The 21,882-nt window shown below is 39.8% G+C and overlaps 1 protein-coding gene across 10 annotated transcripts in view; it reads left to right on the forward strand.

Moving 5' to 3' along the window:
* Positions 1-21,882, forward strand: part of PHACTR4 (phosphatase and actin regulator 4) — a 75,473-nt gene that overhangs the window by 14,585 nt on the left and 39,006 nt on the right. For 6 of the 10 annotated variants that reach the window (XM_054691869.1, XM_037501441.2, XM_037501442.2 and 3 more), the window contains 2 exons: positions 3,060-3,122; positions 4,772-4,825. Coding sequence is in view for 3 of the 10 variants with exons in the window: in XM_037501441.2 (XP_037357338.1) it covers positions 4,810-4,825 (16 nt within the window). In the remaining 7 variants the exon portion in view is untranslated. Of the gene's footprint in view, positions 1-3,059; positions 3,123-4,771; positions 4,826-21,882 lie in introns of those variants that run through there. The other 4 variants (XM_054691870.1, XM_054691873.1, XM_037501443.2 and 1 more) reach the window with 2 other exon arrangements.

Raw genomic sequence — 21,882 nt, forward strand, 5'->3', positions numbered from 1 at the left:
TCGCTCGCTGCTCCCCTCAGCAGTGTCAGTCATTCTGCCTGTTCTGTTCCCCACTCTGTCTCTGGTGAATCCTCTCACCCCCCCTCACCTCTGACCTGTATCCCAGTTCTTATATGCATAAATAAATAAATCTTTTAAAAATAAAAAAAGTCATAAAATTCACTGGTTCTTACCAAGATTCAGCAACTTTTTTTAAATTGTAGTTAAATAAACATACTAATATACAGCTTACCATTTTGACAATTTTAAAGATTACCAGTTAGTGACTTTAAGTACATTCACATTGTACCCCTTTTATGCTGCATTGTTGCTGGGTCCTCTCAACCTTATGATTTGATGTTTCTTTCAGATTTGGGTGAATAAATGGTTATTTGGTGCCCCATGATCAGATGTTCCATATCTACTAGGAATAGTATGTAAGGAGTTCTGTAAAAGTCATACAGTTTTCCACTAAAAATGGCATGAACCCCAGGGTCTGTGTAGTGATTCTCCCACTGGGACAGACCATAATACCATAGGATCTTGCCAGGTAGTTTGCACCACCATGCAGACCAGCAGAGTTCTCTCTTCTTCTGGCCTACTCTCAAAACTGGCAACTTTTTGTATCACCTGGCATAAAAGCCAGAGCAGTATTCTCGTATGTTCTGCTTCCACCTTAATAGTGGGAGATGCACGATGCAGTTATTTCCATGATTGCCTTTATTTGAATGGCATGTCTTGTCATGCCTCTACTACTAGTTCCATTAAAAATTTTACTGATATAGGGCCTCCCCTGGTGGCACAGCTGTTGAGCGCTGGGCTGAAAAGCTGCCCGCAGCCTCTGCAGTGCCGGTTCTATCCCTGGCCACCAGGCGAGGGTCCTACATGGTGCTCAGATCTCTCCTGCCATGCCTGCTGCTCCCCTCAGCAGTGTATTTCATCGGTCTGCCTGTTCTGTTCCCCACTCTGGCTCTGGTGAATTCTCTCACCCTCCCACGCTTTTGACTGTACCCCGTGCTTGTATAAATAAATAAATAAATCTTTAAAAAAAATTTTACTGATATAATGTGTGCCTGAATCTTTGAGAAACATTTGTCTCTCACCATTTGGGCCGCATATGTCCTGTCTACTTGTGTGAGCAAAAATGGTTTGAGATGTGAATGTATGTGAACTCACAGGTAAATTCCCCTCAAGACCTTCTTTGAGCTGTTCACCTTTTGGTCATGTGGCCCAATTAGCATGATGTTCTTCATATAGTGGGTCAGTGTGTGTTCTGCAGGAAAGTGCACATGATCCATAATATTAGAGGAATATTTTATGTGAGGAAGGTCCCAATTATTTCTCTTTTTTTAAAGATTTATTTTATTTATTTATGCATTTGAGAACTGGGTCCAGGCAGAGGTGTGGTGGGGTGAGAGGATTCACCAGAAACAGAGTTGGGGCAGAACAGGAGGATCTACTGAAATATACTGCTGAGGGGAGCAGTGGGTGAGACTGGAGAGGTCTGCTGTGCCATGTGGGATCGAACTCATGCCTCAGGTGCTGGCAGTATAGTGCTGAGACTTTGCCCCTGCACCATCAGGGATCCTCAGTCCAGTTATTTCTAACCCTGTTTTCTTACAGCAGGAGAAGGAAGAAGGGAGAAGAAGGGAGTTGGGGACAGAAATTTGGCTGTATGCTGTGTTTCTAGAGCTGTGTTAATCTACTCTGGCAGAGATACCTCATCTGGTGTGGCAGTTGCAGTTGTGGCTAATGTTAGATTGAATTTTTGATATTCTGCCATCTTTCTAGATTTGTTTCATTTTTGCAGGGACCACTGGTGAATACTGCATCCTTCAGAGATATAGCACTAATTTCTGTTATCAGCCCTGCCTTGTCCCCAGATATAATATTGTTTTATTTGTATTTATTATCTCGGCCTGTAGGGTGAGGCAGCTTTAGCGGCTTTGTACCACTTGACCTTCCCAGTCTGAGAGCTCTTATCTCACAGGCCAGGAATTCAAAATGGGGTCTGCACTAATTTTCAAGTATATTTATTTCAATTATATACCCAGGGAACAGGGAAATTATAACTAGAGGAAGTCCGCAGACCCAGTGAATCCCATTGTGAGATAGAGCTTGTCGAGGATTGGGTTGCTTTCCTGGTCATTGTAAGTCTGTGATGTGATACTTCCAGACTCCAGGTATCAGTGTAAACTCTCTTTAACACATTAGTGTTTCCATTGCCTCGGTTTACAATTACCTGAGTGAATGGTCATAAGGAGGGCTGACTGCATAATGGTGTGCCTAGTATACCTGGATTGACAGTGGGTGAGAAGAGTTGCCCTCCAAAAGCACTGTGGCAACTGCCAGTCCAGGCAGGGAAGGGGTGACCAGGTGGGGCCAGAGGGTGGGGTCAAGAGCCCCTTCCTGGGAAGACAGGAGTAAATGGACCCTGTGTGAATTGAGGCTCTAAGCCTCAGTACATGCTCCATTTTCCCAGACTTCACTTACAGAACACAGATCCATAGAAAAATTAAGAATTTCAAGGCAACAACTGCAGAACATTAAACTTCTGAGTGTGGAGTCCATAAATGTAGGTCTCTTAGGGCCATGGACTTCTCAAGGAATTGTTATGCTTGCTTTGGTGTTAGAGTTTCCTTTGTCCTGGATACCCACCTCCTTCTGCCCATAGGTTCAGGATCTAAAACTGAGTCAGTTCCCAAAATTGGACCTGGAATTCTGACTTTTTATTGAGGTGATTTCCCTTAGTTTACTGAACTTCCATCCTGGTTTCTTTATTATTATTATTATTATTATTATTATTATTATTATTATCGTTATACTTTAAAGTTTATTAGGAATAGGAGAAAGGAAAAAAAAGAGGCATCTGCATAGTCACAGGTGGGCAGGAGAATTGCCCCATCATGGTTTCTTTTGATGTTTCAGATACAGAAGTGCTTTCATTCATTGCGAATCTCTTTTTCCTAGTGACATCATGTTCTATTGACTATATCTATAAATCTGTAAGTCAGTTCCTTTAGCTGCCACTGTGACTTTGTTGTTCTTTATGGTAATTGTGTCCAACTCATTTCTAACAGATCAATACCACTGCCTGGTCTCCTTGGTTTCAGAGTCCTTTCATCATCATTGCTGTCAGTGAGGTTAGTTTTGTAACAGCCACTTAAAAAGAATAACTGTTAAACCTCTTAATGATGTTGGTGCCCCTCTCACCAGCATACACTTTATAGCATTCTCCCGGTCATTCCAAAGAAAAATGATAATTTGATGAATTTTCTCATCACTTTGGCAGACGTACTTCCACTGAGCCTTTTAATCCTTCCTCTGCTGGCTGCCACTGCAATTTTGGCATTGCTACCTTACTTAACATGGGCCATCAGTTTTCCAGGGCTTGGGAACTGTCCTAGTGATAAGTTTACACCATGTCTGGAGGTTTTTACCTGAGTGTTAAGTCCTCTGTCTCCAGAGAGTGATCCACAACCTCTCATTTTTCAATTTTTTGCTCTGGTCCTCACATTCCAGCACCTTCAGAATTTAACCACATGTGTATCCCCCTGGTCCCAACCAGTACATGTTGACTAGGTCTTGGAGCTCTCTTAGGTTATAGTTTCTTTTGGAACTTAATCATAGTCAGTGATACAGGCCACAGGTTTCTTGAGGAATTGAGGAATTCCTTATCCAGAATAGCACATCTGTGACTGGATTGTGCTGTAACCTACCACAAGTGAAAGGCTTGCTAGCCAAGCAGCATGGAGGTGGAGGTCCTCAGAGGGCATTGTTGTATTACTGAGCTGGGGAAGCCTCTACTTTGTCTTCAAGTGAGAGGAAGTGCTAGTTCTTATAGGGAGAGTGGGCCACTTTGTAATCTCAAGGGGTAAAGAGGATTTTGGGCATTTGAGATTTTGGAGGGCCATTTACTCAGTTGTCTCCATCTCATATATTAAGGTCTCATTCTTTCCAGGTTAGTGTTCTCACATAGCATCCCTTCCTTGGCTGAGCATTCACATTTTTGGGCGATGGGCTACTCTGATTAATTCCTGGACCTGGTCTTTAACTTTTTCTGTGTTGCTGCTACTTCTGCTGGAAAGAGCGTCTTTGTATGTTACCAGGATGGCCCAGTGGTTTTTATATTTGACTCTCAATCTGCTGTTCATCACCTTTGCCTTTTTGTTATCTTTTTCTCAAGCATTAATTGAGTTTAGCAATAGCCATTCAATTCCTTTGTTGTTATATTGTTTTTCCCCTTACTCTTCAAGTGCCTGATATTCTAATCAGCTAGAACATTCCCTTTCATGGATAGACCATCACTATTCACCACTGGTGAAAGTGTTAAGAATTAGGCTAGGGGGCCTCCCTGGTGGCACAAGGGGTTAAGACACAACCTATGAAGCTATCAGCAGCCACTGCAGCACGAGTTTGATCCCCAGCCAGGGAGGAGACCCACATGGCGCAGCAGACCTCTTCTGACTAGCCCGCTGCTCCCCTCAGCAGTGTATTTCAGTCTGCCTGTTCTGCTCCCCATTCTGTCTTTGGTGAATCCTCTCAACTCCACATCTCTGGCCTGTATCCCTGTTCTTGTATGCATAAATAAATAAATCTTTAAAAAAAAAAAAAAAAAGAATTAGGCCAGCACCTATATCTCAATCCCCTTAAAATCAATCCCACTTGGCAGTGTTCTCATTTAATAGGTAGTACGTGTCTATAATCACTATTATTAAATTGTGTTTATGTTTTTAAATCATGAAAAGTGATGGATTTACATTTAAGTATATTTACCTTTTTCTCTTTTTAGAAATTGTAACCCACCTCCCTAAACTGGTTCATAGTGGCATGGAAGATCGATTTGGTGAGTATCACATTCATTTTTCTTAATAAATGATACTTACATTTTATCATCACTTCCACTAAGGCTTTAAGGAGAAATGAAATTTTTTTCATGTTCAGTATGCTATTCTCTAAAATGGTTCTCAACATTTTGGTCTCAGGATCCCTTTATACTCTTAAATATAATTGAGAGAATTCAAAGAACATTATTTACATGACATATCTATTGATATTTACTAGAACTTTGTTATTACTTGTACCTATTGAAATTTACTATATTACAAATTAAACCAGTCAGTTAAAAAAATACTAATTTGTGTAAAATTAACAATAACAAATTCAATATATGTCTCATAAATAACATTTTAATGAAAAACAACTCTCAGTATAAGCCAAAAAAAAAAAAAAAAGCAAGGAGAGTACAATTGTTTTACATTTTTGCAAATCACTTTAATGTCTGTTTAAACAGAAGACTGTTGTATTCACATACCTGCTTCTGTGTTCAATCTGTTGTTACATCACTGTAAGCCTCTGAAAATTTGTACAGTTGGGAGATAACAAGAATGAAAGGACAGGGCCTCCCCGGTGGCGCAGCAGTTGAGCGCTGGGTTGCGAAGTTGCGCGCAGCTTCTGCAGCACCGGTTCGATCCCCGGCTGCTCCCTGGCCACCGGAGGAGGGTCCCACATGGCACGCAGACCTCTCCTGCCGCCCGCTGCTCCCCTCAGCAGTGTACTTTGGTCCTTCTGCCTGCTCTGCTCCCTGCTCTGGCTCTGGTGAATTCTCTCACCCTCCCACGCTTCTGACTGTACCCAGTGCTTGTATAAATAAACAAATAAATCTTAAAAATAAAAAAAAGAACACTTCTATAAAAAAATAAATAAATAAATAAATAAATAATAAAAAATAAAAAAAAAAAAGAATGAAAGGACAAATAACCTCTTAGTGTTTTTTTTTTTTTAAAGATTTATTTATTTATGCATACAAGAGCTGGGGTGTAGGCCAGAGGTGCAGGAGAGAGAAAAGATTTACCGGACAGTGGGGAGCAGAACAGGTTGATCCAATGAAATACACTGCTGCGGGGAGCAGCGGGTGAGAGACAGGAGAAATCTGCTGCGCCATGTGGATCAGCAGCTTGGGGATCAAACTCATGCTGCCCAGAACTCATGCTGCTGTAGGCGATGGCTGGCGATAGCTTGATAGCACTGAGACTTTAGCCCCTGCGCCAACAGGGAGGCCCCAACATCTTAGTATTTTATAAAAAATAATTCTAACCTTGCTCTTATCTCCGGTGGTCGCTAGATACTTTAGAAAGTTACTTCAAGTAAAACTAGGAACCATTTAGCAAGTTAAAATAAAAATTTAGCAACTTATATTTACTTCTATTGGTTTGAAATTTAGTTTGGCTAATAGTTCTTAACAAGTGTGCTTGTAGTGCTTCATTAGTATGTGACCAATGAAAGCGTGGAAGTAATCATGATAGCAGGAATATATTCTACTTACAGTTGTTTTATTGCATGTCAAATTTTATCCAGCATGGTTAAGGGAATATAGATCTAGACACACACAGATTGATTAGCTACCTTTTTTTGCTAAAAACAACAGTTACTGTGTGTTAAACCCTGTTTTCCTATTTGACAAATTTCAAAGAGAGCGATTGTCCAGGATGTCCAATTTTTTTAAACTAGGAAGATTAGTTAGGAAGTACTTCCACTTAAAATTTGTATCAGGGCCTCCCCTGGTGGCGCAGTGGTTGAGCGCTGGGCTGCGAAGCTGCCCGCAGTCTCTGCAGCACCAGTTGGATCCTGGCCACACGCGAGGGTTCCACTTGGCGCGCAGACCTCTCCTGCCGCACCCGCTGCTCCCCTCAGCAGTGTATTTCATCACTCTGCCTGTTCGGTTCCCCGCTCTGGCTCTGGTGAATTCTCTCACCCTCCCATGCTTCTGACTGTACCCAGTGCTTGTATAAATAAATAAATAAATCTTTTAAATAAATAAATAAAATTTGCATCAGCAAGAATAAATAAATAGGTAAAAATAAACAAAAACAAGGAATCAGAATTTTCCTTGTGTGATTTATATTCTGCCAGTGCCTAATTACCAGAGATGACTGAGCTTAGGTTCCTTGGGCTACTGGTAGTAGTAAACATATTAGATTAATAGCTGTTGCCTTGCTTTTGAGAAAACTGCTGTTGTGAAAACCTTACAAGAACAGCATTTTAATAATTGGCTTTTTTCCCCCTGTGAAAGGTACTATATACACCAATTCATCGGTGAAATTCTTAATTTGAACACTAGAGGGCATTCAGTAGTTTATTAATTTGTAGTTTCACTACGAAGTTAATTCTTGAGGGGATTATCTATGAGCAATATGCTAAATCAAGTTAATTTTAGTTGCCTGGTAACATTAGCTAAAGAACATGTCCATGTGACAAACCTGAATAATCTATGACAGCTCTAAAGTTTTTTGCTGGAAACTTATTTTTCCTCTCTAACCTCTTCACCTTACCCAACTTATTACTTAAATTTAATTAATGTATTATTAAACTGATTAACTACAACCTGAATTTTCTTTTATATTTAAAGAGCAAGTTTATTAGAAAAGGGATAGGATAATAAAAGACACTTGCATAGACACAAGCGGGCAGGAAGAGCTGCCTGGAAAGAGGTTTGCTAAGAGAGGCCTGTGTGGTTGCAGGCAGGCAGCCTTTAGGACAGCTGCCTCCACTGAGGGAGGTCAGTTAAGAAGAGAAGCCCCGGCATGTACAGGTCACGGGCAGGCAGGAGGCTGCTGCACTGCGGAGGGAGAGACATGATGAAAAGAGGCACCTGCATAGTCACAGGTGGGCAGTGGAAGTGCTGCCAACTATAACCTGAATTTAGTAGGGAGTACCAAGGGAAGAGTTGCTGTGAAAGTTATAGCTGGCCAGTAGTCCGCTGAAACATAAATTGGAATATGCTTTTGATCACTAATATGAAAGTTTATGTTTTATGCTAGTGAGATATTTTAATCTTATACTTTTAATGTTGGTATTTGTAAATTAATTAACATTTATATTCATAATGTGGATTTTAGACAAAAACAGAAATGACTCATAAGTTATATTTAAGAACCAACATCCTCTGTCTCTTATCTTCCTTCTGAACATTACACTGACATTTCTTATTGCTTATAAAACATACATATGGTAAGAATTTGATTTACACACTTATTGGCCCACTCAGTGCCATTTGACAATGAAAAGAATTCTGAATGTAAAATGAACTTGTTTTTAAGAAGATGGAATTCTTAAAAGATGGGGTGAGAATTTTGTTATAATTAGATCAACTGTTATCAAGATATATTGAAAAGAAATTATTTATTCTTAAAATAAAAGTGCATGATACTTACACATCAAATACCAGTAATATAGACCTCTAGAGCCTTTGCTACATGGAAAATTTGTGCACATTTTATGATGGAATATTTAAAAATCATATTTTTTAATACTTCCCATGGTCTCATCGGAAAAGATTTATTTAAATATTAAGAAGCTGTCAGTTTTGTTCCTAAAATTCTAATTTCCTCTTACCTGCTTGACTTATATTATTGGCAACAAGTATTGCCGCTTTACAGTACTATTAAAGACTCACTTTATTCAGTTTTGAGAAAACATCTGTGAAATAACTGTACTTGAATAGCATAGTTTGTCATTTAGTCTTTCAAGTAAAAATGGTTCTTCATTAAAAAAGTGGTTAGTTCAACTTGCAACTGAATCACCCAAGTTCCTTTCCTAGAGGTAACCATTGTACTTAAGTACATAGTTTATGCATACTTACCCTTTCATCACACAGAACTTTAAAAAGACATGTACTGAAGGACTAAGGTTTATTAAAATTCTTCTTACTGCCTTATCAAAGACTTTCTTAAATTATAACTGAGATTACTTTTAACTGCAGTTTTAAGTGGTGAGGAACATGAGTCCTACTATACTTTGATATAGCACCTTGGTTTGTGTTAAGTTACTAGCAGTTATACTCATTGTCGCTTTTTTGCAGTCAGTGCAGATCTCAACACAGAGAAAAAGTCAAATCATTCTTTATGTTACTAAGTAATAGCTGTACCTCTTAGGGGGTCCCAGGGATTGATGGACCATATCTGTTTCAGTTTCCTGAGGCTCACAGTCTCTTCTTTGGAAGTTATGGGCAAAGTCAAAACTTAGTGCTGGATATTGTATTGGACAGGGCTTTGCTGTGGACATTTGACAAAAATATGGTCAAAGGGACTCAGCAATTATGTGCTTTATACTAAGTTGATTATGGCCTAACTACATTTTTCAGGAATAAGTTAAATAACACTTCCTTGGGGTAAAAATGAATGTTTTAAGCTCATTTAAGCAACTGAGTATTTTGAGAGATAATTATCAACATTTAGTCAAAACAAGCTGAGGGGTAGGCTCACCTGGGCACCATGTTCCTGTCTTCAAAAAGAGGATAATGGGCCTCCCTGATAGTGCAAGGGGTTAAGTCACAGCACTATTGAAACTATCTGCAGCCACTACAGCATGAATTGGATCCCCGGCCAGGGAGGTGACCCACATGTTGCAGCAGACCTCTCCTGTCTTTTCTTCTGCTCCCCTCAGCAGTTTATTTCAGTAGATCTGCCTGTTCTACTCTCCACTCTGTCTCTGGTGCAGGTCGCACCTTTGGCCTGCACCCCAGCACTCTTGTATGCATAAATAAATAAATCTTAGGGCCTCCCCTGGTGGCGCAGCAGTTGAGCGCTGGGCTACGAAGCTGCCCACAGCCTCTGCAGCACTGGTTCAATCCCCGGTCCCTGGCGAGGGTCCCACATGGCGCGACAGACCTCTCCTGTCTTGCCCGCTGCTCCCCTCAGCAGTGTATTTCATCACTCTGCCTGTTCAGTTCCCCACTCTGGCTCTGGTGAATTCTGTCACCCTCCCACGCTTCTGACTGTACCCAGTGCTTGTATAAATAAATTAATTAATTAAAAAAAAGACAATAGCTTTATAGCAAAGTGTTAGAACTATACATTTAAATAAATAAATAAATCTTAAAAACAACAAAGTAAAAAATAAAAAGAGGATAAGTGACAATAAAGATCTTGGTTTGCTGCAATATGTCTCTTGAGTCACACTGTTCCCATGGAGATAGTGTCCCTTTGTGTGTGGTACACATCTGTTACCTTGGGATAGCCCTTTTCACCTGGGAACACGGCTTTAGTTTCCTAAATCTGGGGCATCCTCCTTCTTGATTGCTAGCACTTACTTGATGTTGGACCTCCTGGATTAGTCCCTAATTTTATATCCTCCTGGAAGATTTATTTTCATCTTTACTGAGTTTTTCTTTTCTAACAATTAGTATAAAATTTATAAGTCTTTTCTCAGTTTGTTTCTTTAATAATATGCTTTTATTTTTTTCAACACATTTTCTTTGCCCTGCATAATCTCTTTTCCCCTAAAGTTGCTTTTCTTTGTTCATTTTCATCTCTTTTATCTTAGCATTTTCTTCTGATGTCTAGTAATAATTAGCTGCCTGCTTGTCATTAAGAGTTGGAAGCTTTAAATTAGAAGCTTTGAATGCATAGGCTGGCTGCCTTTAGGCCTTTCTATAGGGCGAGCTGCTTGTACCTGTTGTTGAGAAACATCCCCATAGCACTATCAGTGTCTTGTCACTGGATGATAAAGGGTAAAGAGGGCTGGGATAGTGGATGATTGCTGCATTCAGTACTGGTTATGCATGTGTTCACATAATTTACCTCAACTTTTAGCACTCTGTCCCCATATTCAACTGTGTTTTGTGTCCCCCAGTACAGAAAGCACTTTTTTTTTTTAATCCTTTCCAGTAAAACAGATCTCCAAAATTCTGCCAGGGTTAGTGTTAGATAGACACTCAAGAATCAAACAGCTTTTACCCTGATTCTCCTTACTCTACTCCATTCCCTTTCATCCCAAGTGTCAAAGACATTGTTAGATATGAGAGTATTAATTGTTAGTCTTCTGATATATGCTTCCAGTTAAAAAAAGAAAAGCTTACTATTATTTTACAACAGAGGAGCCAGGAGTATACAATAGAGAAAGAAAAATCTCTTCAGCAAATGATATGGGGAAAACTGGACAGTCACATGCAAAAGAATGAAACTAGACCACTCTCCTACACCATATACAAAAATTAATTCAAAACAGATTGTAAAATCTTGGATACTAGACCTGGAACCACAAAATATATAGAGTAAAACATAGGCAACACACTCCATGATAATTGGCCTCAGAGATGTGTTTGGGTATTCAACTCCAGCAGCAAAGAAAACAAAACCAAAAATAAACAAACAGGACTACGTCATACTAAAAAAAATCTGCATAGAGAAAGAAACTGTCATAAAAATGAAAAGATAGCCTACTGAATGGGAGAAAATATTTGCACATCATTCATCAAATAGGGGGTTAATATCCAAAGTGTATAAAGAACTCATGTAGCTCAATAACAAAAGGTGGGTAAAAGATTTGAATAGACACTTCTCCAAAGAAGAAATATATACCGCAGACAGGAACATGAAAAAATGCTCATCATCACTTATTATTAGGGAAATGCAAATCAGAACCATAATGAGATAGCACACCTGGCAGGCCAGGGATCGAACTCTTGCTGCAGTGACTGGTCATAACTTGATGGCACTGTGTCTTCAACCCCTGTGCCATCAGAGATACCCTTATCACCACTTCACTTTCAAAAAAAAAAGGAAAAAAAGAAAATTTTGGATTGTTTAATAAGATAATTATTTGATGAGATAGTTTATTAGTCTGAACCCTCAATTTTTTTAAGATTTATTTATTTATGCATACAAGAGCTGGGGTACAGGCCAGAGAGGCGGGGGGTGAGAGGATTCACCAGAGACAGAGTGGGGAACAGAACAGGCAGATTGACTGAAGTACACTGCTGAGGGGAGCAGCGGGGGCGTCAGGAGAGGTCTGCTGCGCTATGTGGGTTGCTGCCTGGCCTGCCGGGGATCAAACTCGTGCTGCAGAGGCTGCGGATTGCTTCATAGTGTGGTGCTTAACCCCTTGTGCCACCAGGGATGCCCTGAACCCTCATTTTAAAGCTAGTTACAAAGGATTTATTCATATACATGGCATTCTGGGAATAGATTTACAAGGTAATATTTCCTTTAGATTAGAATTTATATCATATAGGAAATATGAGAAGCAGTTTATTGACCTAGAAAATAAGCTGTGTCCAAATGGTCGTTATTTTCTTCCTGTTCTGTGTCTATTTACAAAACGTTATTATGTTATAAAGGGTTTCTCTTAACTGTTCATCAACATTTAAGGAGCCATGCTCAAGGCTAAAATATGTTTCACTTCAAGATTCATGAGGGAAATTTTTGAGATGTTATATTGTTACTGCTAAAGCTCAAAATGTGCTAATAACACAGTCCTTCCCTCCTTCCTTGCTAAGAATGAAGGACAAAAATATGAACTTAATTAGTTTTTAGATCCTTAGAGTGTAGGAGATAAATTCCTTTGGAATTAAACAATGCCAAAAATGGTGTTAGTTCTGTTCCCACCCCCGCTTTGGTTTTGAGTAGAAATTTAATAGAGCACTGTCATAAATGTATGTTCAGTACTTTCTGTCATCTTATTTCCTGCTAAAAGTATAAGCTTATGGAGGGCAAGATCTTTTATACCGCACTGTCTAGTAAGCGCACAATACATATTTGTGTGTACTTCTTAGAGTGGTTTTAAATTTTATGCATAAATAGAATTACCAATCTAAAAAAAAAAAGTCCACAAAATACCACTTTCTCAGAACTTGATAACACAGATGTTGTAATTTTTTCTTTTTTTTAAGTATTATTTTATTTTATTTTTTAAGATTTATTTATTTATTTATACAAGCACTGGGTACAGTGAGAAGCGCAGGAGGGTGAGAGAATTCACCAGAGTCAGAGCAGGGAACAGAACAGGCAGAGTGACGAAATACACTGCTGAGGGGAGCAGTGGGTGTGGCAGGAGAGGTCTGCTGCGCCATGTGGGACCCTCACCTGGCAGCCGGGATCAAACCGGCGCTGCAGAGGCTGCGGGCAGCTTCGCAACCCAGCGCTCAACCACTGCGCCACCGGGGAGGCCCTGTTACACATTTTCAATATGCTGATTTAGAACTGCTTTTTTTCACATTTGATATGCCAAATTTTTCAGTGTGTTCAAAGAACATTATCGAGGATTTCTGGGGCCTCCCTGGTAGAGCAGGGGTTAATGAACACTCTGAAGCTATTGCCAGCCACTGCAGCATTGAGTTTGATCCCCAGCCAGGGAGCTGACCCACATGGCGCAGCAGACCTCTCCTGTCTCACCCGCTGCTCCCCTCCGCAGTGTATTTCAGTAGATCTGCCTGTTCTGCTCCCCACTCTGTCTTTGCTATATCCTCTCACCCCCGCCTTCCCACACCTCTGGCCTACATCCCAGTTCTTCCATGCATGAATGAATAAAATAAATCTTAAAAGAAGAATACTTAAAGCTAAATAGTTAGCAAACTGCCCTTTTTGTTGATTTATGATGCCATTTTGGTCAAGCCAAGTTTGTAAGTTCTTGAGTGTATTTTTGGACTAGATGTTGTGTTCTTTTGAACCATCTTACAGTTTTTACACCCATACTACATTGTGTTTATTATTGTACATTTTTAAGAAATGAAATGAAACTTTTTCAGGAATTTTTTTTCAATACCATCCTTTATTTATTTATTTATTTTTTATAGAGGCATGTTTTATTTTTTGTTTGTTTTGTTTATACAAGCACTGGGTACAGTCAGAAGCACGGGAGGGTGAGAGAATTCACCAGAGCCAGAGCGGGGAGCAGAGCAGGCAGAAGGACCGAAGTACACTGCTGAGGGGAGCAGCGGGCGGCAGGAGAGGTCTTCGCGCCATGTGGGACCCTCCTCTGGTGGCCGGGGAGCAGCCGGGGATCGAACCCGCGCCGCAGAGGCCGCGGGCAGCTTCACAACCCAGCGCTCAACCGCTGCGCCACCGGGGAGGCCCCTCAATACCATCCTTTAATACCCCTTTGACCCTTTCTCTCTCACCCCTGTCTGTTAACCTCAGAAGTCCCCTTCATTTATTAGTGTCAAATAGTTTTTATAAGTATTTTGCTTTGTCTGTTGTCTGCTATATAAATACGCACCATTTGCCATTGTACCTTGCTTTTATTATACATAATTCCTTTAACACCTCCATTTTGCTGTAAATGGCAACATTTTGTCTTTCCTTATGGCTGATTATTATTCCCTTGTGTGAATATACCATATCTTCTTGATCTAGTCCTCTATCATTGGCACTTAGGTTGTTTCCATGTCCTAGCTATAATAAATAATGCTGCAATAAACACTGTAGAGCATATAACTTTTGTAGTTGATGGTTTCATGCTATTGGAGAGATGCCGAATAACAGGGTTGCTAGGTCATGTGGTATTTCCATTTGTACCATTTTAGGGTAAATCCAGATTACTTTCTAGAATGATTATACCAGTTAACATTCCTACCAACATGTAATAGGATTTCTCTTTCTCTACATCTTCTCCAGCATTTGTTGTTGGAGTCTTTAATATTTGCCACTTTTCATGGGTGTGAGATGATAAATCACTGTGGTTTTGACCTGTAACTCTTATTAAAAGTGATAATGACTGCTGGCTTTCTGGACATCCTCTTTGGTGGATTATTTGTTCAGATGTATTGCCCATTTATTAATTAGGTTGTTCGGTTTCTTATTGTTGAATAGTTAAGTTTTTTTTTTTAATATATCTTGGACATTAACCTCTTTTTTTTTTTAATTTATACTCATTTATGAATTAATATGTTTTTTTTTAATTTGTTTTTTAAAGATTTATTTGTTTATTTATACAAGCACTGGGCACAGTCAGAAGCGCGGGAGGGTGAGAGAACTCACCAGAGCCAGAGTGGGGAGCAGAACAGGCAGAAGGACCGAGGTACACTGCTGAGGGGAGCAGTGGGCGGCAGGAGAGGTCTGCACACCATGTGGGACCCTCCTCTGGTGGCTGGGGAGCAGCTGGGGATCGAACCGGCGCTGCAGAGGCCGCGGGCAGCTTCGCAACCCAGCGCTCAACCGCTGCGCCACCAGGGAGGCCCGACATTAATCTCTTGTCAGTTGTTTAATGTGTAGATAATTTTCTCTCATTTGGTAGGATGTCTTTTTTAACCCCCTTGTATTTTCTTTTGCTGTATAAAAACTTTTTGATCTGAGATCATTTCAATTGTTTATTTTTGCTTTTTATTTCCCTTGTTAAATTCTTCTTTCCCATTGTATGTTTTTTAAACCGAAAAAAAAAAAACCTAATCAAATTTACATCTTTGATTATTACACTTTTACAGACTCAATATAAAAATTAGTTCTTGGGGTCTCTCTGGTGGCACAAGAGGTTAAGTCTCAGCACTATGAAGCTATGGGCAGGGCCTCCCTGGTGGTGCAAGGGTTGGGACACAACCTATGAAGCTATCCACAGCCACTGCAGCACGAGTTCGATCCCCGGTCAGGGAGCTACCCATATGGTGCAGTAGACCTCTCCTGACTCGCCTCCCCACTGCTCCCCTCAGCAGTGTGTTTCGGTCAATCTGCCTGTTCTGTTCCCCACTCTGTCTCTGGTGAGTCCTCTCGCCCCCCACACCTCTGGCCTCTGCCCCAGTTCTTGTATACATAAATAGATAAATCTTAAAAAAAAAAAAAAAAAAATGAAGCTATGGGAAGGAGTTCAATCCTCTGCAAGGGAGCTAACCCACATGACACAGCAGACCTCTCCTGTCTCGCCCACTATTCCTCTCAGTAGTGTATTTTAGTCAGTCTGCCTTTTCTGCTCCCCATTCTGTCTCTGGTGAATCCTCTCACCCTACCCCACTCCACCCCAGCACCTCTAGCCTACACCTGATCTCTTGTATGCATAAATAATAAGTAAAATAAATCTTTTTTAAAAATTAAAAAAAAAATGAAAATTAGTTCTTCTGGGGCCTCCCCTGGTGGTGCAGTGGTTGAGCGCTGGGCTGCAAAGCTGCCCACAGCCTCTGCAGTGCCGGTTCAATCCTCGTCCGCAGGCGAGGGTCCCACATGGCTTGCAGACCTCTCCTGCCGCGTCCTCTGCTCCCCTCAGCAGTGTACTTCATCGGTCTGCCTGTTCTGTTCCCTGCTCTGGCTCTGGTGAATTCTCTCACCTTTCCGCGCTTCTGACTGTACCCAGTGCTTGTATAAATAAATAATAAAAATAAATAAATCTTTTTAAAAAAATTAGTTCTTCTGAACAGTTAAACTAAAATCCAGACTTGTTGCTCTAGCATAGGCAGATGAGGGAAGACACAAGCTGTCCACATTTTCTCTGACCTTACCATACTGTTTTCTTTATGTGTAATGTTAATTTTTTAATGAGATTTACAAGCTAAGATTTGTATAAATCAAAACATAATTTCACTTTTAATTTAGAAATTATATATATATAACTCCTTTTGCTTGTTTCTGTGTATTACCTGTCTAGTTTTTGTGGTTGTAGAATATTGAGAGTTTTAAGGAATGGGAATGGTATAAAAGAGTTGAATATTTCATACATAGAAAAAAAAATAAAGTGTATTTGAATTACTGGCTAGAGCAAGTTTGGTAGAAACACCTTGGTTTCCTTGTAGTCATCCTTAGTTCTTTTGTAGGAAGTGCTGTTGACTCATCGCATAACCAGGTGTTCATTACTCAGAACTTTTCTTTAGTAGATGAAGGCTATAGTCCCCTGTACTAGAACAGAAGGTTGTTTAAGAACATCCCTTATTAGAAATTTCTGAGTAATTTTTATAAATAGTATAGCTATCATCAGACATTATTGTATTCCCAGTTGATATATGTCTGAATATTGGTAATTTAGATTTAGATTTCATTATCACGTGAAGTGTAACTGAGGACCAGCAAGCTAGAAAGAGCTATGAAAGGAAGAAAAGGAAGGATGAGTGGCAGAGCTAATAGTCATCTCACTGAGTCACCGGCAATGAATGGCTTTTCGCTGAGGAGCATTGAACTTGTTTCAAAACCCTGTGATGGGAAGTGCCTTGATTTCTGACTGGTTAATGTCTGCACATCATTGATACTTCCTGGCTTCTAAATGGAGGCCAACTGGGTCTTAGTTTAATCATGTGGTTTTATGAAGAGTTTTTTTTTTTCCTTTTTGTTTTGTAAGTACTTTTTTCTTTGAGATGGAATCCTCATTCATTTTCACTGTAACTATGTAAAATCTGCCTTCAGCTCAGGAAAAATTAATCTTTGGAGTAGAAAGAATAATGAACAGCCAGTAAGATTGAGGGTGTTAATTTTCAACTGATGACAAATGGATATAATTCTCAATAGAGGTTTAGATTGACATAAAACCATTATTTATTCCTTTGGTTTTGAAAGTTATTAATAGTCAAAGACTTTAGCTAGAGTATAACAAGAAAAATAAGCAGTAATTCAGTTGGTGAAGAAAGTATCAAAATTCGTGGCTATAAATAGCTCAGTAGTTTATAACTGAATAAAAGGAAACTTTTTTTTAACTGTCTAGTTTCCTTCAGCCTAAGTTTCCTTAGTAGCTGGTACTTAGTACTTGGTGCCATGGAAAATGGATACCACATGCTGATTTAAATGTGGTCCTTTGAAATACTCTTGTTATTACTGGCATGCTTCTTGATGTGCTTTAAAAATCTTTCAGGTTCAGCATTAATAGAAGTCTATCTACACTGTGTGGTGTGGGAGCCTACTGTGACTGTTAAGCATCTGAATTGTGGCTAATTCAACTAAGAAGCAGAATTGCAAATTGTATTTAATATTAATTAGTATAAATGTAAACAATCATGTGTGACTGGTGTCCACAGTTTGGGCAGCACATCTGTGTCTCCTTTGAAAGTTGCTACTTTCAAAGTAACAACTACAAATTCTTGTAAACCTCATGAATGTGCCGTTCTTTCCCACAAAAGCAAGAGTTTCACAGAAATTCTCAGGATTGTTTGGAATGGCACAATAGTCTCCATGGTTTCTACATTTCTTCCAGCCTCCTTCAGTGGCACTTTTCACCTTAATTGGTTTTTGCTGCTTGATTCTATGAGCAAAGCTTAAAGTTGAAGAATGTTATTCTATCCTTGTACTCAAGGTTAATAAATACTTGTTGCATGTCCACTGTACACTAAGTTGTGCCAGTCATTTAGGTTTTAAGAGTTAAGTTCATTGTGGTGCCTGCCCACAGGAAGTTTCTAGCCTTGTAGAGAAGTCTGAAGATCATTGCAATTTAGGGTTGTATGTCCAACACAATCAATCTTACTGTCTCTTAATGCTTGTATATTTTCTCATCTTCAATCCTCCCTTATTTTTTTCAAATTGTATGTATATTTATGAGTACAAAAAGGAAATCATTTTGCTAGGGAATGCTTTTCAGACAGTATCTGGGTATATCACTCACTGAAATTTATGAACATTGAGCAGTTAGTATTGAGAAGACACACAGAGTCTGCTACTATTTTTTTTTTTTTTTAAGATTTATTTATTTATTTGTTTATTTATACAAGCACTGGGTACAGTCAGAAGCGCGGGAGGGTGAGAGAATTCACCAGAGCCAGAGCGGGGAGCAGAACAGGCATACTGACAAAGTACACTGCTGAGGGGAGCAGCAGGCAGCAGGAGAGGTCGGCGCGCCATGTGGGACCCTCCTCAGGTGTCTGGGGAGCAGCCGGGGATCAAACCGGCGCTGCAGAGGCTGCGGGCAGCTTTGCAACCCAGCGCTCAACCCCAGAGTCTGCGCCACTGCCCCAGAGTCTGCCACTATAAAAGGACTGTTTTACAGAAGACCCAAGGTGCCTACTTACCAGTGGAGAGGTCACTCTGACATTCTTACCTCCTTTGTCAGGGGCCTCCCCAGGAACTGTCACACATGCAGATTTAAGGACAATGACTCACTCTTAGGAGAAAATGACAATCTAAAAGGAACAATAAATTTTTAAAATAATTTAGGAAGCTTTAGATGAGCCATCTCCTTAACTGTGAGATAGAGTGAAGCAGAGTTTCTCTATTTTGACTTTGCTTGAGTCTGTCAAAGGCTTTTCTCCGTCACACTGCCTAAGCTTATCCTCAGGGTAGCAGTTAGTGCAAATGCTCTGTCCTGACGTCCCCAACACCACCCAGGATCTTTCCTCAAAATTTAGTTTTTGTCTCTGGCTTTCCATCTATCAAATCTCCAAATCCCAGTTTTCCCAGTGATTCTTGTGCAACAAGTTGTTTCTCATTCCTCTGATTGATTTCTGCACAAAACGTTTTCAGAATTATTGTCATGGAAACTCTTCATGATTTCTCTTTAAAGCTTTTACATTCACCACAATGGTCCAGCAGGAAGCTGCTGGAAGTTCTTGGACTTGAAATTCATGGCCTAGACCCTCCAAGCTGAATATGTGCCATTGTCATCCCTTCTAAGACTGAGTCAGATAAGCTATTTTCTGTGACCTCTTGGGACAAAGCTGGACACTTCTACCTGCACTAATTCATTTTTGCATAGTACCTAAATACTCATCATTCGCTTATATATTCTATTTATTTGAACTTGTTGTTTTTATTACCATCATATTACTGAGCATGTAATCAGCGATCAATAACTCTTTTCTGCTAAAGTGACTAAGGAAAGGCTCATTATAGTAGAAGCAACATTTGAACCAGTACTTAAAGAATGAGTAATGTTCCCTAAATGGATCTGCGGAAGAAATTCTAGATGAAGGGAGCAATTTGTACAAATAGATAAAACAATGAAGAGTTTATAGGTGACTGGCAAGGCTTTCCAATTTCCACTTGGCGTTTGAGGCACAGGCAATTAGTTGTAGGATGTGAGCACTTGGCTCCCTCCCCCAGCTATATATAATCAGAAATTGAAGATTAGTCTTCCACTTGAATATACGTCTGTGTTGATCAGTCTTTTCTAGAAGAAAGTGCTTCCTCATCTCTCACTAGATCTCACCTCCTTGAGATAGCTCAAGGATAGTATGGTGAATAAAGCTGGAGATGTAATTAAAATAGCTAAGAGCTTACTCTCCTAGGTAATCTAATTTATATTGGTATTTCAGCATAAAAGTACATTCAAATGAAAGCATTATACTCTTGGGATTGATCTTGTAAGCTGTTTGAAAATATAAAGTGTGTTCTCATGTTAGTGTATGAGATGATGTGCTTGCCAGCAAGAAGTTTTAGAACTGTGAATGATACCAAAAATTTCAGATGCTCAGCCTTTTTTATGCTACTTGCAGTGTTAAGAAGCAGTTCTTCCATAAAATAAGGCTCTGGTTAAAGACCTCAAGGGTTGTCTAAAACTAAGCTGTATTTAGATTCTTTTGCCTATTAAACTTTGTTTTTACAAAACCTTCCTTGTTCTTTACCTAAATAAAGTAGAAATAGATTCATAAATTTTAACCTACTGCTTCCCCCTTTCCTTGGAAATAACCTCTGAAGGAAAAGTACTCCAAAAAGATGGTATCTTTTATTAGGTGACAACAAAGACAAGATAGTTGCCTACTTCTTAAAAAGTTAAAGTGAGCCTTCCCTGCTCTTTTCTAAAATATATTGCATGGAAAACTGGAATGAACCCACGGCTTGATTGTTAAAATTGAATGCCTTCAGTGGAGCCAGTGTCTTCTCTCTGCTTGTCTGCTTACCAGTTGACCCAAAATAAAGATCCATGTTAGAATGAAACTGAAACAAGCTATATGGTAGCTTGGTGTACAGATAGTGAATTAGCATTTCTGAGAGCGATGCTGTCATTGTAGAATATGGAATTCCTTGAGAAATATATCTTTAGGAGGTAAATATCTCCTTGGTCATTTTATACACGTGCTAAAATAAGCCCTAGAATTAGAATCAGGACTCCTGGATTATAGCCCTGGCTCTGAGCAAGACATTCTAACCTCTTTGACCCTAGTTTCCATCTTCTATAAAGAGTAGCAGATTGTGTCTGAAGATCAATAAGAATCTTGTCATTTTTTTATATTTTAAATTTTATTGCTGCATTCACAATACCCTAGAATGAGCAGTGAGCTAAGCCAAGATCAGCATTACAGTTTGGTAGGTGATACCCTCCCTTTTGGCACAAGGGGTTAACCACCGCACTATGAAGCAATCCGCAGCCTCTGCAGCACCAGTTCAATCCTTGGCCAGCCAGGGAGCAACCCACATGGCACAGTAGCCCTCTCCTGACTCACCTGCTGCTCCCCACAGCAGTGTATTTCGGTCAATCTGCCTGTTCTGTTCCCCACTCTGTCTCTGGTGAATCCTCTCACCTCCTGCATCTCTGGCCTGTACCCCAGCTCTTGTATGCATAAAATAAATAAATCTTAAAAAAAAAAAATTTGGTAGGTGATCAACAGCATTTATACTAGGATCCTTAAATCTGTCTATTCCACTCTTACATGTCCTATCAACATACACTAGATTCTGTGGTACTGTTTTTGGACCATGTGTGTATGTTTCCATCTGCTTGATGTTTCTGTGTATCTACTCTGATTGTGTTCACACTTCCTTCTTGGCCTGCTTCTTTTAATTTTCTCTCTGGATTCATGGTACAGAAATGTCATTCTCTTCCTTTTCTGACTAACCTCTTTGTAATGACTAAGTTTTTTGCCATGTACTATTGTCTGGCTGTTCCTGACCTGGCCTCTCCGTTCTGACTTGTATTTTTCTAGAACTGCTGTGATCATTAACGCTGTCATTTATTAAGAGTTTTCCATGTGCCCGCCACTTTACAAAGTGCTTTATTTATTTCATGTCATGTAACCCTTACAGCTGGCCAGTACACATAGATCACTGTTAGGACCATTTTACAAATTAGAAAATGAAGGTTCTGAGAGGTGAAAAATCGCCCAATGTTAACATAGTGATAGATATGGAGTTGATATTTTGTCTGCCTCCAGAATTCACCCTGTTAAACAATAGGGTGTCTCCATGATGATGATACCAACAGTGTGTGGAGCACTTCTGGGTGCTGAGCAGTGCATGTGCCACCTTTGTCTTCCCATATTATAGTAGTAGAAACTGCTGTTGTACACGATCT

The sequence above is a fragment of the Talpa occidentalis genome, unplaced genomic scaffold (assembly GCF_014898055.3).
Source record: "Talpa occidentalis isolate TD23 unplaced genomic scaffold, MPIMG_talOcc4v2.1 talOcc4.9, whole genome shotgun sequence".
Classification (NCBI taxonomy): Eukaryota; Metazoa; Chordata; class Mammalia; order Eulipotyphla; family Talpidae; genus Talpa; species Talpa occidentalis.